The sequence below is a fragment of the Macaca mulatta genome, chromosome 7, assembly GCF_049350105.2.
Source record: "Macaca mulatta isolate MMU2019108-1 chromosome 7, T2T-MMU8v2.0, whole genome shotgun sequence".
Lineage (NCBI taxonomy): Eukaryota > Metazoa > Chordata > Mammalia > Primates > Cercopithecidae > Macaca > Macaca mulatta.
In genome coordinates, this window is record NC_133412.1 from 9,565,657 (window position 1) to 9,581,522 (window position 15,866).

Sequence of the window (15,866 nt, forward strand, 5' to 3'; positions counted from 1 at the left end):
AACTGATACTTGTAAACATACTTTTTAGACGAAATCTCTCATTGCCATTCACTTTCTATTTGAATAATAATAATACAAATAATAAATTAATTAATTAAATGTATTATTAAATATTTCAGGGCTGGCACAGTGGCTCATGCCTACAGTTCCAGCACTTTGGGAGGCTGAGATAGGTGGATCACTTGAGGTCAGGAGTTCAAGACCAGTCTGGTCAACATGGTGAAACCTGGTCTCTACTATAAATACAAAAATTAAGGCTGAGGTGGGAGAATCGCTTGAACTGCGGAGATGAAGGTTGCAGTGAGCTGAGGGTGACACAGCGAGACTCCATCTCAGTAAAAAATAAATATAAATAAATAAATATTTCAAACATACATAAATCTTTAGAAACCCACATACCAAATGCCTGAGTACAACTTTCCAGGGTTATCAGAATATCCTCATATGTAGTCTTATTTGCTTCAGACCTTCTATTCTTGTTTTACCAACTAAAGCAAACTTATATATGAAATGAAACTCCCAGAGCCTCCCCTCAGGCTTACTGCTCTGCCCGTCCCTAGGGGTACCCATTCCTCTGAATTTAGAGTTTATCACCCTTGTGCAATTTTTATAGTTCTGCTACTTAGGTGGGTGTCTTTAAACATGTTTTTAAATGTTAGCTAGTATGCATATGTCCATGTATGTTATATATTATATGTGATTTTACATATTATTCAAAACTTACTTTTATTGCTTAACATTATTTTTAAAAAAATTTTTTGTGTGAATACGTGTGGCTCTAGATGAAGGATCAGCAAACACTTTGTGTAAAACGCCAGATAGTAACGTATTTTAGGCTTTGCAGGCAACATATGGTCTCTGTTGCAAACTCTTTGTTTGGCTTTGCTGTTGTTTTGGTTTTGTTTGTTTGTCTTTTGGATGGAGTTTCACTCTTCTTGCCCAGGCTGGAGTGCAATGGTGCAGTCGGCTCACTGCAACCTCTACCCTCTGGGTTCAACGATTCTCCTGCCTCAACCTCCCAAGTAGCTGGGATTACAGGCACACAGAACCACCACGCCCTGCTAATTGTTTTGTATTTAGGAGACACAAGGTTTCACCATGTTGGTCAGGCTGGTCTTTTTTTTTTTTTGAGACAGAGTCTTGCTTTGTCGCCCAGGCTGGAGTGCAGTGGCGCCATCTCGGCTCATTGCAAGCTCTGCCTCCGGGGTTCACACCATTCTCCTGCCTCAGCCTCCTGAGTAGCTGGGACTACAGGTGCCCACCAACACGCCCGGCTAATTTTCGTATTTATAGTAGAGACGGGGTTTCAACGTGTTAGCCAGGATGGTCTCAATCTCCTGACCTCGTGATCTGCCTGCCTTGGCCTCCCAAAGTGCTGACATTACAGGTGTGAGGCACCGCGCCTGACCTGTTTTGTTTTTTGTAGTACTTTAATATTATAAAAACCATTCTTCTTAGCTCCTGGGCTGTACCATCACAGGCCATGGGCCAGATACGGCAGATGGGCAGGAGTTTGCTGGCCCCTGCTCCAGGTCATATTGCATTGCCTGAGGATCCCACAGTTTACTCCTCCATGTTCCTGTTGATGGACATCTAAGTGGTTTCCAGTTGTCACGACACAAGGGTAACTATGAACATTATCATGTAAATGTGTGAGTCTCTCTGGGGCACACACCAGGAAGTGGAAGGGCTGGGCATTGAACACAAGAATCTTTGACTTCACAATACAACATTAAGTTCTCTCTAAACTGGCAGTGCTAGTTTACATCCCCAGCAGGAGCTGACGAGTGCTCCTGCTGTTCCATGTCCTTCCTGGCACTTACTATTACGGGGCTTTCAAAATAATATGAACTGCCAGGCACGGTGGCTCACACTTGTAATCCCAGCACCTTCGGAGGCCAAGGCAGGAGGACTCCTTGAGCCCAGGAGTTTAAGACCAGCCTCAGCAACATAGTGAGACCCCCATCTCCACAAAAAAATTCAAAATTTAGCCAGGTGTGGTGGCAAGGCTATGGTCCTAGCTACTTGGGAGGCCGAGGTGGGAGGATCACTTGAGCCCAGGAGGCTGATGCTGCAGTGAGCAGTGACTGCACCACTGTATTCCAGCCTGGGCAACAGAGTAAGACCCCATCTCAAAATAATAATAATAATAATATGTTCTTATTCAGCAGAAAGAACAGATTCATCATCACCCCCAAGTCCTTTTATTTTACTCATTTATTTTTGCCATGGAGTCTCGCTGTGTTACCCAGGCTGGAATGCAGTGGTACGATCTCAGCTCACTGCAACCTTCCCTTCCCAGGTTCAAGCGATTCTTCTGCCTCAGCCACCCGAGTAGCTGGGACTACAGGCGCACGCCACCACACCCGGCTGATTTTTGTATTTTTAGTAAAGACGAGGATTTACCATGTTGGCCAGGCTGGTATCAAACTCCTGACCTCGTGATCCACCCACCTTGGCCTCTCAAAGTGCTGGAACTACAAGCGTGAGCCCAAGCCCTTTTATAAAGCACTAACCACATCCATGAGGGCTCCCCCTTATGACTTAATCACTTCTTAAAGACACCAGTTCTTAATACTATCTTACTCTTAATACTATTAAGATAGTATCTTGGGCCGGGCGCGGTGGCTCACGCTTGTAATCCCAGCACTTTGGGAGGCCAAGGCAGGCGTCCAGAGGTCAGGAGATCCAGACCACGGTGAAACCCCGTCTCTACTAAAAATACAAAAAATTAGCCGGGCGTGGTGGCGGGCGCCTGTAGTCCCAGCTACTCGGGAGGCTGAGGCAGGAGAATGGCATGAACCCAGGAGGTGGAGCTTGCAGTGAGCTGAGATCCGGCCACTGCACTCCAGCCTGGGCGACAGAGCGAGACTCCGTCTCAAAAAAAAAAAAATAGTATCTTGGCAATCAGTTTGAATTTTGAGAGATGCCTTCAGACCATAGCAATATTCTTCGTGAAAGGTCTTGTGTGTATTTTGCCAGATATATTCTAAGGCTTCTGTTGCTATTGTGAATACAATCTTCTTTTCTATTCATTTTCTAATCGTTGACTACTGATGTATAGGAATGCTAGTATCTCACTGTCATTCCTATGTCCATTCCCCTCATTCATATTGATGTTAAATCTTCTATGTTTGCAGGTCATTCAAGTTTCCTTTTCATTTGAGATGGAATCTTACTCTGCTGCCCAGGCTGGCATACAGTGATGCAGTCTCAGCTCACTGCAACCTCCACCTACTGGGTTCAAGCGATTCTCATGCCTCAGCTTCCTTCCTTCCCTCCCTTCCTCCCTCCCTCTGTCCCTCCCTCTTCTTCCTTCCTTCGTCCCTCTGTCCCTCTTCCTCCTTCCTTCCTTCTTTCCTTCCTTCCTTCCTTTTCCCCTCCCTCCCTGCCTTCCTCTTTTCCTCCATTCCTTCCTCCCTCCTTTCCTTCCTTCCTTTTCCCTTCCTCCCTTCCTCCCTCCCTTCCTTCTTTCCTTTTTCCCTCACTCCCTTCCTTCCTTCTTTCATTCCTTCCTTCCCTTCCTTCCTCCTTTCCTCCCTCCCTCCCCTTCCTTCCTCCTTTCCTCCCTCCCTCCCTCCTTTTCTTCCTTCCTTCCTTCCTTCCTTCCTTCCTTCCTTCCTTCCTTCCAGATGGGGTCTTGCTCTGTCACCCAGGCTGGTGTGCAGTGGCATGATCTTAGCTCACTGCAACCTGCACCTCTGAGGTTCAAGCAATTCTCCTGCCTTAGCCTCTTGACTAGCTGTGACTACAGGTGTGCGCCACCACACCCAGCTAACTTTTTGTATTTTTAGTAGAGACAGGGTTTTATCATGTTGGCCGGGCTGGTCTCAAACTCCTGACCTCAAGTGATCTGGCCACCTCAGCCTCCCAAAATGCTGGGATTACAGACATGAACCATCATACCCGGCCTTCCATAAGGTATTTAAAGGCACTTCCAAAGGTAGAATCGACAGACTTTCCAGAAGTCAGTGGCAAGATTTCTTGACTCAGACCTGCCTTCAGGTCTTCAACTTCCAACCCTCTCCCCCACCCAAAGCCAATCAATTCTCCTCACAGAATAACATCAAATAGCAATTAGCACATGGTCCTTGACTTCTCCACATCAGCTCCAAAAAAGATAAAGACCATTAACGGTGGAAATATTGTGAACGGAAGTGTTTAACAGTTAACATTAAAAACATTCCTATAGGTCACATACATACACTCCCATGGGTCATATACATATGTATAGACCTATGGGTCTACACATAAAATATGTTTCTCACTAACAAAATCCTCTGTAAATTTCAGAATGATCTGATGAGAATTTAACTTATTTTAAAATGCGTATGATTATGTCAAAGATATGTCCCTATAAAGGCCTGAACACAATCTCTGAGCCTAAGGCCTTCCCCATCTTCACCTCCATTTCACATTTGATCATCTATCTATTTGAGAGAGCATCGCTCATTATTTGTTTTGGGAGTAGTCGATAACCTTGGAAGTTTCTTGAGGGCAAGAATCAAGTCTCTTACAGCTTCTATCATGCCTCGGTGCACCCAGCAGGTCCTCAATAAATAATTTGTCACCCTACTTTCTCATAAAATATAGGACATACTTAGCTGTACTGCACATGATTTGATCACACCCAACCCGAGTGGGTAATAACAACATTGAACCTGTTTAAAAACAACACTCACTCCCTATTCCCTTTTCACCTTCATAGTATATTCATTTGATTTCTAGTAATGTTAGTTCTATCCGTATGTTTTTAGATCATGGTACAAACTATGTTGTGCCTAAGTAAAGTTATACCAAGAATTTTATGGGGAAAAGCTAATGCACTGCTCTTAGTTTTGATTAAGATTTTAGACATTTGAAAATATAAATTCAGATATTGGACAGTGAGTTTTATTTTGGAGGTTGCAGGAGATTGAAGTGTTGGGGTAGGACTGATAGACTCCTTTGGCTACTTGTCTGTGGGGGTGGGGAGAATATACAAGTTCACAAAATCTTGTACGTTCTCACAGTGCTTAGTTTTGTGACTTTACAAAAACTGGCATTGTTTTTCTAGCTCTCAGTGGAGAAATGTAAGCTGTGAGTTTAATATCATGTTTACTGTGTTTTGACCAGGATTGTGCAAGCTTTTGTGGAAAAAATTATATTGCTTTCTTTATCCTGTTTGTTTTATATATATATATGCTTCCTTGTATTTTACTATGGTAAAGTTGTATCTTGCATATAGAGAACTAAGTCTATTACAGTGAATTAAAAGAATCCTTTACTCTGACATGGCAACATTGTCTAATGGACCATATGTTTAAGCCCTGTGGATAAATCACACGACAGCCCAGCACAGTGGAGTGCGCCTGTAATCCCAGCCACTTGGGAGGCTGAGGCAGGAGAACTGCTTGAACCTAGGAGTTCAAGACCAGCCTGGGTAACATAATGAAACTCCATCTCAGTCAATCAACCAATGAATCAGTTACGCTAAAAAGAGCAAGATCTTCAAACTTCCAACAAATGTCTGGGTGTCTAAAACAATGAAAAGAGCTTATGGCAGAGTTAAGCAGTCATCAGAGAAAAATCCGGGACAAACTGCAAATTTGTACCAGCTGTGAATTGCTGTGACTGCGTTGAAAACCAAAGTTATGTTTGTACAGTCTTTTTGGGTGTATTCGTGTTTAGTAATAACTTGTTTGCAAATTTAGAGGACTCTAGCTATGATTTCTTCTTAGGGACCTTGACCTTGAGGGGCTCAGAGTTTAACGGAAGAGAGAACTAGAAACCAAGAATGACATGCAGAGAGTGAGGTTCTGCGGCACAGGCTGTATACAGGGTGCAGAGGAGCGCCGTGGCACCGTGTTCTGGCCTCATCTTCTGCGCCAGACTTCCCCGTGTGCCGTTTCCTGAACCTGCCTGTTTTTTGCCACCATCTGGATCTCTCTCTGTAGGCGCCGTTCTCTCTCCTTGCAGGCCTTTTCCACAACTTAGGTGCCTGGTGAAGTTCTGTTTCTTCAGAAGCTTCTTGAAGCCTGCCTCTAGCTCATTCACATAACTGTTTTGTCTACATCTCCGTTATTTCTTTATAAACAATTACAGTTAATTCTCATTATTTGCAGTAGTTCTATTCTATAAAGTTGCCTAGAACACTGAGTTAATCAAATACTAAACCCTTGTTGCCAGGGAAAATATGTACCTATGTACATATCTCACACAGGTTATAACCTTAATTCCTAAAGCAACTCTTCCTGGTAGAGTACATTTTCTTTATTTACAAAAGAATAAAGAAAGTAGAGAAGTGTTAAGTGATTTACCTGAGGCTGCCCTGCTAACAGGAGCCAGAGTTAAGATTCAGACCTTCTCCAGCTGGCCCCAGCCCGAGCTTCTTACACTACCCTGCACTGCCCTCTACCGTCCCTGCCCTCTGGCCATCTTTGTGTGAGAGCTGAAACCAGAAGACTGAGGGTCACCTTATTGGACCTTAGCTTGGGATGTGTGCAAGGAGTGGCAGATTTTTCACTATCGTGTCTATATCCGGGAGCCACCTTGAAAGCTCCACAAGTATTAATTTGGGGATTACAAAGACATTTAGCAAGTAAGTAAATGTGCAAATATGGGATCCACAAATAATGAGGGTTAACTGTATTTGTAAGTGACTGCTAGGGTCTGTCTCATGGTAACTCCTTCCCCAGCAATGTGGAATGTTTCTTTAGCTTCTTTGAGAGTTCAATTACTTATTCATTCATATATTTACTAAGCACTTACTATAAGGCAGATTGCTTTAATCTGTGATGAACAAGCTAGAGATTAAGGTCCTGCCCTGTGGATTTTACAGTACAGTAAGAAAGACAGATAGCTAAGTTTGGAGCTCAGGGCAGAGGCCCAGGTTGCAACTAGAGATTCACTTGACCAAGGTGAAACCTGGTGTGCCCCCTCCTACTTCACATCCCCAGACATTCTTTCAGAACATTTCTCCTCTAGTCTTGTGTATAAACTCTTCCTTTTGAGCCTCTCTTCATTGACGCATGTCAACCTCTACTTGTCTTTTGTTGATTTTGAGGCCACTTGCCCATGTAACTGGCAGGATATGGTAGAAGAATCATGCTGACTTGGTCTTTGAATTCTGGTTCTGCTACCTACCAACGGAGCTACTCTGGTCAAGCTCTTGGACTTCTGAGCTGGTTTCCTAATTTTAGAAGTGGTGATATGATGTGTTAGGCACCGGTGGGTTGCAAGGAAGAGGCACACACATATCACATTTGGTGATGACAGCTGAATGCAAACTTGGATGGGAAGTCATCTAAGCAGCCATGTTGTCTCTTGGCTCTAGTACTTTCAAAACTTCCCACAAGATTAATTTAGCAGCGTTTAGGATAGGATTTGAGCTCTGAAGACCTGCCCTCTTTTCCTTTGTTCACCCAACATTTGTATTTTGTAAGAGAGAATATCTGATTGGATTAGTGTGTCACCTTCTTTTTTTTCTTTTTTTTGAGACGGAGTCTCGCTCTGTCGCCCGGGCTGGAGTGCGGTGGCCGGATCTCAGCTCACTGCAAGCTCCGCCTTCCGGGTTCCCGCCATTCTCCTGCCTCAGCCTCCCGAGTAGCTGGGACTACAGGCGCCCGCCACCTCGCCCGGCTAGTTTTTTGTAGTTTTTAGTAGAGACGGGGTTTCACCGTGTTAGCCAGGATGGTCTCGATCTCCTGACCTTGTGATCCGCCCGTCTCGGCCTCCCAAAGTGCTGGGATTACAGGCTTGAGCCACCGCGCCGGCTGTGTGTCACCTTCTAAAAACAGAAGGTCCCTGTTAGGGAGAATTTTGAGCCACGTTATGTCTTTGGTGATTGATCAACCTGAGGCTCAACCTATATGTTGTCCTTAGCTGAAGCACTGAGCCCTGGTCCAGTCACTTGTGGCCAAAGAAGGTTGGTTTTGGCTGGGCTCGGTGGCTCACACCTGTAATCCCAGCACATTTGGAGGTTGAGGCCGGTGGATCATGAGGTCTAGAGATCGAGACCATCCTGGCTAACATGGGGAAACCCCGTCTCTACTAAAAACACACAAAAAGTTAGCTGGGCATGGTTGTACGTGCCTGTAGTCCCAGCCACTCAGGAGGCTGAGGCAGGAGAATCATTTGAACCCAGGATGCGGACGTTGCAGTGAGCTGAGATCGTACTATTGCACTCTAGCTTGGTGACAGAGCAAGACTCCATAGTCAAAAAAAAAAAAAAAAAAGAAGAAGTAAGGTTGGTTTTATGCATTATTGGTCACACAGATGTGTTACAGATATGCTTTTTGTGTATGCCACAGTCGCACAATAGTTTTATGACTGTCATGTATTCAAAAAGAACCCTTAGACAATTTCTTTAGAAGACAATTGAGAGTATAGCAGTCCTAGAGTTCCATGGCCTTCTGTCCAATTCAAATACGTATCTAATATGATCATAGATAATTGTTAATAAAGCATCTAACAAGGTAATTGACACATATCAAATATTCAATACATCTCCCTTTTGGTATTGCATCTAATATTATAGTGTGGTTATTTGTTCATATGGCTGTTTTCCACACTAGGCCATAAGCTCCATCAGGGCAGGGTCTACAGTTTCATCTTTCTATCCTGGCAGTTACTTCAGTGCCTGATACATACTAATAGAGACACAAATGTTTCAAGAGTTGAGGAATTCTCAATTCCTACTGTAAGAATGGGAGGATATAAAGGTTTCACAGAGAAGGTATTATTTAAGCGGATTCTTTAAGGGTGAGTAGGAATTCTTACCAATAAGTTTGAGGCCTCATTCCGAGCAGAGAGCAGATGCAGGGACACAGATACAGAGACGGTGAAGTTTACTGAACACTCCTAGATTAAAAAACAGAAAGCAAACAATCAAAATCAACCATTAAAATAAAAACCACCTAAAGAAAAAACTGTGAACGGGCTTGGCCAGAGGGCATATCATAATTAACTATGACTGTAGACACTCCGTAATGGATGGAAGTTTTAGGGAAACAGCACAACATTCTCAGGTTGTTGGCAGAGCATCTAGAACAACATAGAAATACAGGTATTGAATTCTGGGAATGATGACACTGTAGTGACATCTTTGGCTTCTCTGTGCATGAGGCATGTACGTGTCACACACTGTTCAAGGGGCTGAAAATCAGACTCTTCTCTAGGAGCTCATGGGCAATCAAGAGAGACAGATAGGTGAGCAACTGGTTATCATGTGACAAGTGAGGTCATAGAGATATGACTAAATGCCATCTAAACAAGAAGAAAGGAATAATTAGTAATATATGGAGTGCTGGGGAAAGATTTCTCAAATGAAGCCTGCTGGGCATGATGGCTCACACTTGTAACACCAGCACTTGGAGAGGCGGAGGTGGGAGGATCCAGGAGGATCTAGGAGTTCAAGACCAGCCTGGTTGACAGAGCAAGACCCTGCCTGTCTGTATATTTGAAACAATAAATAAACATTTTTAAATGAAGTGATATTTGAGCACTCGGGAGTACTATACAAATATAGGACAGACTGAAGGAATGTATCCAGCTTAACTTAACATTTTTTGAAATTTTATATTGCAAGAGTATTTACTGCCATGAAATTAGAAAGAACTGATAGGCAAGGAGGTCTACAAAGCACTCCATAGGTCCACCATACTGAGGCAATGGTCAATGCTTTGATGGATTTCATACTTTCTATGCATATACATGTACTCTGTATATACATATGCATAGTTAAATAGAAATGGTTATCCTGAATGTTCTGTTTATCCATTTATTTTTATGAAATCTCCGAAGAGTACATTTGCTTTGCTCGAGGGAGTCTTGCTACATACTGCTGTACATAATGAAAACTAAAAAAGAGGCAAACTTTTCAGCCTTGCAACCTTATGGTGATTCAAACAGAGGCTTCCTCAAAGGCAGATTCAGAAATGAACTTGGTGTGTGTAGGTGGTAGTGCTTGGCATTATTTTTTGTAATAGTATGATAGGGATGATTTCAGTGTCTGCCAACAGGAACTGGTTAAGTAAACTGTGGTCCATCCAAATGATGCACACCGTGCAGCTGAAAAGAAGAATGAGAAAGACTGCACTCATGTGGAAGAACTCGGCTAGATTGTGTGTGTTTTTAAAAGGAAGAAGGAGTGGTATCGTAGGTGTGGTATGCTACTTTTTGTGTTGAGAGAGAAGAGTAGAATAAGTATATACCTGTGTATTTGCAAAGATAAATTCTGAAATGATATGTAAGAAACCAATTAAAAGTGTTTGGCTGTGGAGGGAGAATAGGACTATGAATGGGATTTTGCTATATGCTTTTATAGATAGCTAAATTTAAAATTTTTCAGAACTATGTATTTGTACACATTAAAATAAAAATGTTTCCAGACCTTGGAAAATAAAAGGAAGGACCAGGAGCAGTGGTACATGCATGTATGTAATCCCAGCACTTTGGAAGGCAGAGGCAGGTGGATCACCTGAGGTCAGGAGGTCGAGACCAGCCTGGCCAACATGGTGAAATCCCATCTCTACTAAAAATACAAAAAATTAGCCGGGCGTGGTGGTGGGTGCCTGTAATCCCAGCTACTCAGGAGGCTGAAGCAGGAGAATCGCTTGAACCCAGGAGGTGGAGGTTGCAATGAGCCAAGATCACACCACCTCACTCCACCCTAGGCAACAGAGCAAGACTCTGTCGTAAATAAATAAATAAATAAATAAATGGAAGATGGGGCAGCTTTTTGTACTGCACATCCCAAAAATGGGCTGACTGACCTCAAGAGGAAAGGATTCAAGGTCTCTAGCATACATGGGATACATACAGGAGAAAAAAGGAAAAAAAAGAAAAGAAATATAAATATAAATAAATGAAAACAACACTTCTCCCTGATTATAAAGGAAATCACATTCTTTGTGTAATAATTTGGATGACAAAATGTAGAGAAAAATCTTTAATTTTTCCACTCAAAACATTCTGGTTCCTTTTTACACTTTTTTATGCATGTAAACATTTTAAAAAGTAGAATCATAATATATGGTCTTTTGTCACTGACTATATTTTAAGCATGTTTCTATGGGAGAATTATATCCTGGCATCATCATTTTTAATAGCTTAATGTATGTTAAGTGAATCATTGCCACCCCAGAGCTGAATTTCCTTCTATATCATTTTAATGAACCCGAGCAAGGATTTTTGCGCTGAATTCATAGAAGTAGAATATATGGAGGAAAATAATATAAAACAGTTTTAGGATTTTTAAAAGAAATGTTCAAATGATCTTGTAGGAAAATTTGTTGAGTTTATACTCCCACCAACAGGGACAGAGCTCCAGGTTCCCCCTTCCATTTGTCATCTTTGCTGGTCTTTAAGCAGAACATCTCATTGTTTTCATTACATTTCTTTGATTTCTAGTGCTTTTGAATCTTTTTCCTATGCTCATTGGGCATTTTTATTCCTGTGGGAAGTGTCGGTTTCTCCATTGCCCATTTTCTACTGGAAATCATTCATTTTTTTCTGAGTAATTTTAAAGATTTCTTTATAGGCTACGGATACAAGCCTTTTATCTGTCATTGAGGTTACAAAGATTTTCTCCCAGTAAGTAATCTGTCATTTCGCTGTATTTTTCTTTTCTTTTCTTTTCTTTTTTTTTTTTTTTTTTGCTAGCCAAACACCAAAGTCACATTTCACTTAATTTTTATCCGCTGAATGAAAACATTTTAACTTAGTGATTTTAGTGGAAACAGGAGCAGGACAGAATGTAATATCTAGATCTCGCTCTGTCATCCCAACTGGAGTGCAGTGGCGTGATCATAGCTACTGCAGCCTCAAACTCCTGGGCTCAAGCGATTTTCCCACCTCAGCCTCCCAAGTAGCTCTAGGACTACAGGTGTGTGCCGCCATGCCCACCTAATTTTAAAATTTTTTTTGTAGAGATATGAATTTGCTCTGCTGCCCAGGCTGGTCTTGAACTCCTGACTTACTCCACCTTGGCTTGCCAATATGCTGGGAGAACAGGCGTGAACTAGTGTTCCCGGCTAACAGCTTACTTTTTTTGCTAGTAGTGTTCTTGGTATCTTTTTATATCTGAGGCTTTCGTGCTAGTGCTGAAGTATTACACTCACCATCTGAGGTTTACAGGACTTTTGTTTTAATATCGAACAGAGGGAACTGTTTCGTTTTGCATCTTTGCAGGTATACAAAATGTGCCTACCAGGACTCTGCTTTATATCCATTGAAAAGCAAGAAGTAATACAGTAAAACTTTGCCTGGCTAGAGGCTTTGGGAGAATGGAGTGTTCTGGTTTAATTCTATTAACTTGGAAGGATGAAGGTGAAACAAATTCAAAACTTTAATTTCCTGTTGAATGCGATGTGAAAATATAGCCAGTAATTCCACCTTTCTTCTCTAGTAAGTTTGGACATTCAGATCTAGTTGGTCTTTCATCATAGAACTCCTAGTGTGCCTGAGTCTTACATTGTGAAGATCCTTTTCTACAATATTACATGTAAGAGGATATAAATGATACTGGATGAGATCAGGCTGGATGAGAACTGATACTTGTAAACATACTTTTTAGACGAAATCTCTGATTGCCATTCACTTTCTATTTGAACTCGTAAAAATAAAACACATTGGCTGGAGGGTGGAAGTAGGAAGGAGATTTATGTCTTTTAATCGCATGTCATTGCTTCGTATCGAGACAGAACATATAGTATCCCTGGCTTTGGACCTACAGAAGGAAACACATTTTTCTACCTGCTGTATGCCAGCGGTTCCTGAACACCTGGAGGGCTTATTGTAGCCTGGATTGCTGGGCCCTACTCCAGAGTTTCTGATTCATCAGGTCTAGGGAGGGGCCTGAGAATTTACATCTATAAGACATTCCCAAGTGCTACTGGTTCAGAGACTATATTTTTGAGAAGCACTCTTATCTACTAACTGTAAATTGTAGAACTTTAGAAAAAAGCTTAGTTTGGTCTGGGATAAGAAGCACACAGATAATGGAGCAAATCATGAAAAAGTCAATCCTTGATCCCAGGTAGCAAGCACTACACAGTGACAGAACACAACTCTTGGTTTTCATGATTGCAAGTCATAGCCACGTATCGAGTGAGAAATGCAGTTTCATTTTCAGGGATTAGAGAGGCCAGGTGATTCTAGAAAAATAGGATTTAGTGATTAACCTCATGAGAGTGCCAGTTATTTATGTCCTTTCTCTCTCCCCCATCACTTAGCATTTAGCCTTACTTTAGAGGGTCCTGTATTTGTTTTAAACTTGTAAAGAACTTTGAGTGCTTATTAAATGGAAAGCTTTCCGTGTGCGTGTGTGTGTGTGTGTGTGTGTGTGTATGTGTGTGTGTGTCCGTGTGTGTGTGTGTGTATGTGTGTGTGTATGTGTGTGTGTATGTGTGTGTATGTGTGTGTGTGTATGTGTGTATGTGTGTGTGTGTGTGTATGTGTGTGTGTGTGTGTATGTGTGTGTGTGTGTGTGTGTGTGTGTATGTGTGTGTGTGTGTGTGTGTGTGTGTATGTGTGTGTGTGTGTGTATTTAGAAACAGAGTCTTGTTCTGTAGCCCAGGCTGAAGTGTAGTGGCATGATTTTGGCTCACTGCAACCTCTGCCTCCCAGGTTCAAGGGATTCTCCTGCCTCAGCCTCCCAAGTAGCTGGGATTACAGACACCTGCCACCATGCGCAGCTAGTTTTGTATTTTTAATAGAGACAGGGTTTCATCATGTTAGCCAAGCTGGTCTTGAACGCCTGAACTCAGGTGACCCACCCACCCCAGCCTCCCAAAGTGCTGGGGTTACAGGCATGAGCCGCCATACCTGGCTCACAAGCTTTGTGTTTTTAAAGATATTAGACATGTTTCTTATTTTCTTTTTTTTTGGTTTTTTTAAAAAAACAAAAAACCCTTAACAATAATGTAGGAGAACAAGAGAAAGCTTTTCCAAAAAAGAGAAATCATTGTGATTATTTATCTTAGTGAAATGCTGGATAATATAGTCTGCTTTATCAATCATCAAGCACACTATAAAATTTCCATTTCAATAGGATTTGTACTTCAATTGAGGTAATAAAGTTTTAAAGTTTTTAAAGTGAAAGCCAGCCCCGCCCCTCTCCTGGAGTGGGCGGGGACAGCAGTTACATGGGCGGCTTTCCTTGTGACATCACAGGTCCTTCATGACACACTGCTGTCTGGCCACGCCTCCTTTCCCTTGCATCTTTCTCATTGACCAATAGGCTTGAAGCATTAAGGCCACGCCCCTATCTGCATTCTAGTGTGGCCCTGGTTACACCTCCTCTGGCTCAGTCACACAGCTACCTGGTAGGTGACTGGAGGTGTATAGTTGTCCTCGCCTGGATTGTGCTGATGTGGCCCCAACCCCACCGCCCTACCCATCCCATGATGTCCGAAGAAACCCGACCGATCAAATTGGCCAAGGCCAAGGAAAAGGTAAAACGCACCAGGTTGTGGCACCCCAACCCAGCCCCAGGTGCCCTCTGACAGTCAAGCTGCTGCCAGAGTCTGTGCCACTGCTGAGGCACACCAGGCTGGGACCCCTCCCCAGTGCCTCTGGGCTTCCCACACCAAAATCTTGTGAGCCAGCCCAAACCCCTCATGAGTCCTGCCCCTGCCCTCAATAGTCACCCCAGGGTGACTTTGAGCTGGTGACTCCCAGGGCTTCCCACTCCATACTCTGCCCTCACCTCCTGCTACCCCAAACCTGACTTCCTTGGGCTCTTTGGGCTCACGTCTCGAAGCACCTCGGTGCCCTGGAACCTGCCCTCACCAGTTGTCCCCTGGTCACTTTGGACAGGTGACTCCTGGGGCTCCCCGTTCCATACTCGGCCCTCACCTCCCGCCATCCAAAGCCTGACCTCCCTGGGCTCTTTGGGCTTGCATCTCCAAGAACCTGGGTCCCAATCCTGTGACCCCCCCCTCCCAAATCTCAAAGCGGCAACTTGGGCATTGCACTCATGTGTCCCCCCCACTACTCCACCAAGGAGTGGAATGTAGTGATGTCGCAGTCCCTCTAGGAACTGTCATTACTGCCACGAGACCGGTCTTTGGTCTTAGGACCCAGTCCCCTAAGTGTTCTTGCCCATTTCTGGTTCCTCTGGTTGTAGCACAGGTTTCCAGCTGGAAGGGGATTGGGGACTGTGGGACGTAGGAGAGAGAGGTTTCAGGCTGCCTTAATTCCTTAACACAGACGCTGACTGTGTGAAAAGCCTACACCTCCCCCATGAGCTCAACACATTGACGGTGTTCTGGGTGGCAACGGGAGAATGGGTTTAGCTTGATTTTCTCCCAGGCTTCTACTCTCCAGAGAGACTCGAACATTGTTTCTGAGTTCTCCACCTCAGACTTGAATTCTGCATTGTTCTGGGACCAGAGTGCCCCTCAGTCAGTGGTTGCTGGAGTGAGATCTGCCTATCTTCTGTGGAACAGATCTTGGGAAACTGAACTTGACAGCTTGAATCTTCTTCATCTCATCTCCACCTGGGGTACTTTGAGTGCCACAGGATAAATATGGGGCATCTTTCTGAAGCATCAGTTTCCTTTGAGTCTACTGAGAGACAAAACATTAATGTACTTAGGGGTGACAGTCACATAGATTTATAAGAATATACAAGACTTCTCTCTGAAATGAGGGTTGGGTTGTCCTCTTTCTGTTAAGTTCCCAGATTTCACAGAAAGGCTGCTTCTGCCATGAGCATACATTAATATAAACGTTTGAGAGGTAGTGGTACACTTCTTCACATTAACAGACGTGTGAGGGTGTATGACTCTAAACCACACGGTGTACAGTGCCTGCCTATGTAATATTTGCTTTTCTGCCTTTGCCTCTGGTTTTGGTCCCTGGTAGCTGCTGACTTGTGGCAA

At 43.3% G+C, this 15,866-nt stretch overlaps 1 protein-coding gene across 1 annotated transcript in view; it reads left to right on the top strand.

The window, feature by feature from the left end:
* The window catches only part of LOC100424230 (uncharacterized), a 30,210-nt gene that overhangs the window by 8,445 nt on the left and 5,899 nt on the right, over positions 1 to 15,866 (top strand). The window contains exon 3 of the mRNA XM_077938788.1: positions 14,261 to 14,435. Within this exon, the coding sequence (XP_077794914.1) occupies positions 14,261 to 14,435 (175 nt within the window). The remainder of the gene's footprint in view (positions 1 to 14,260; positions 14,436 to 15,866) is intronic.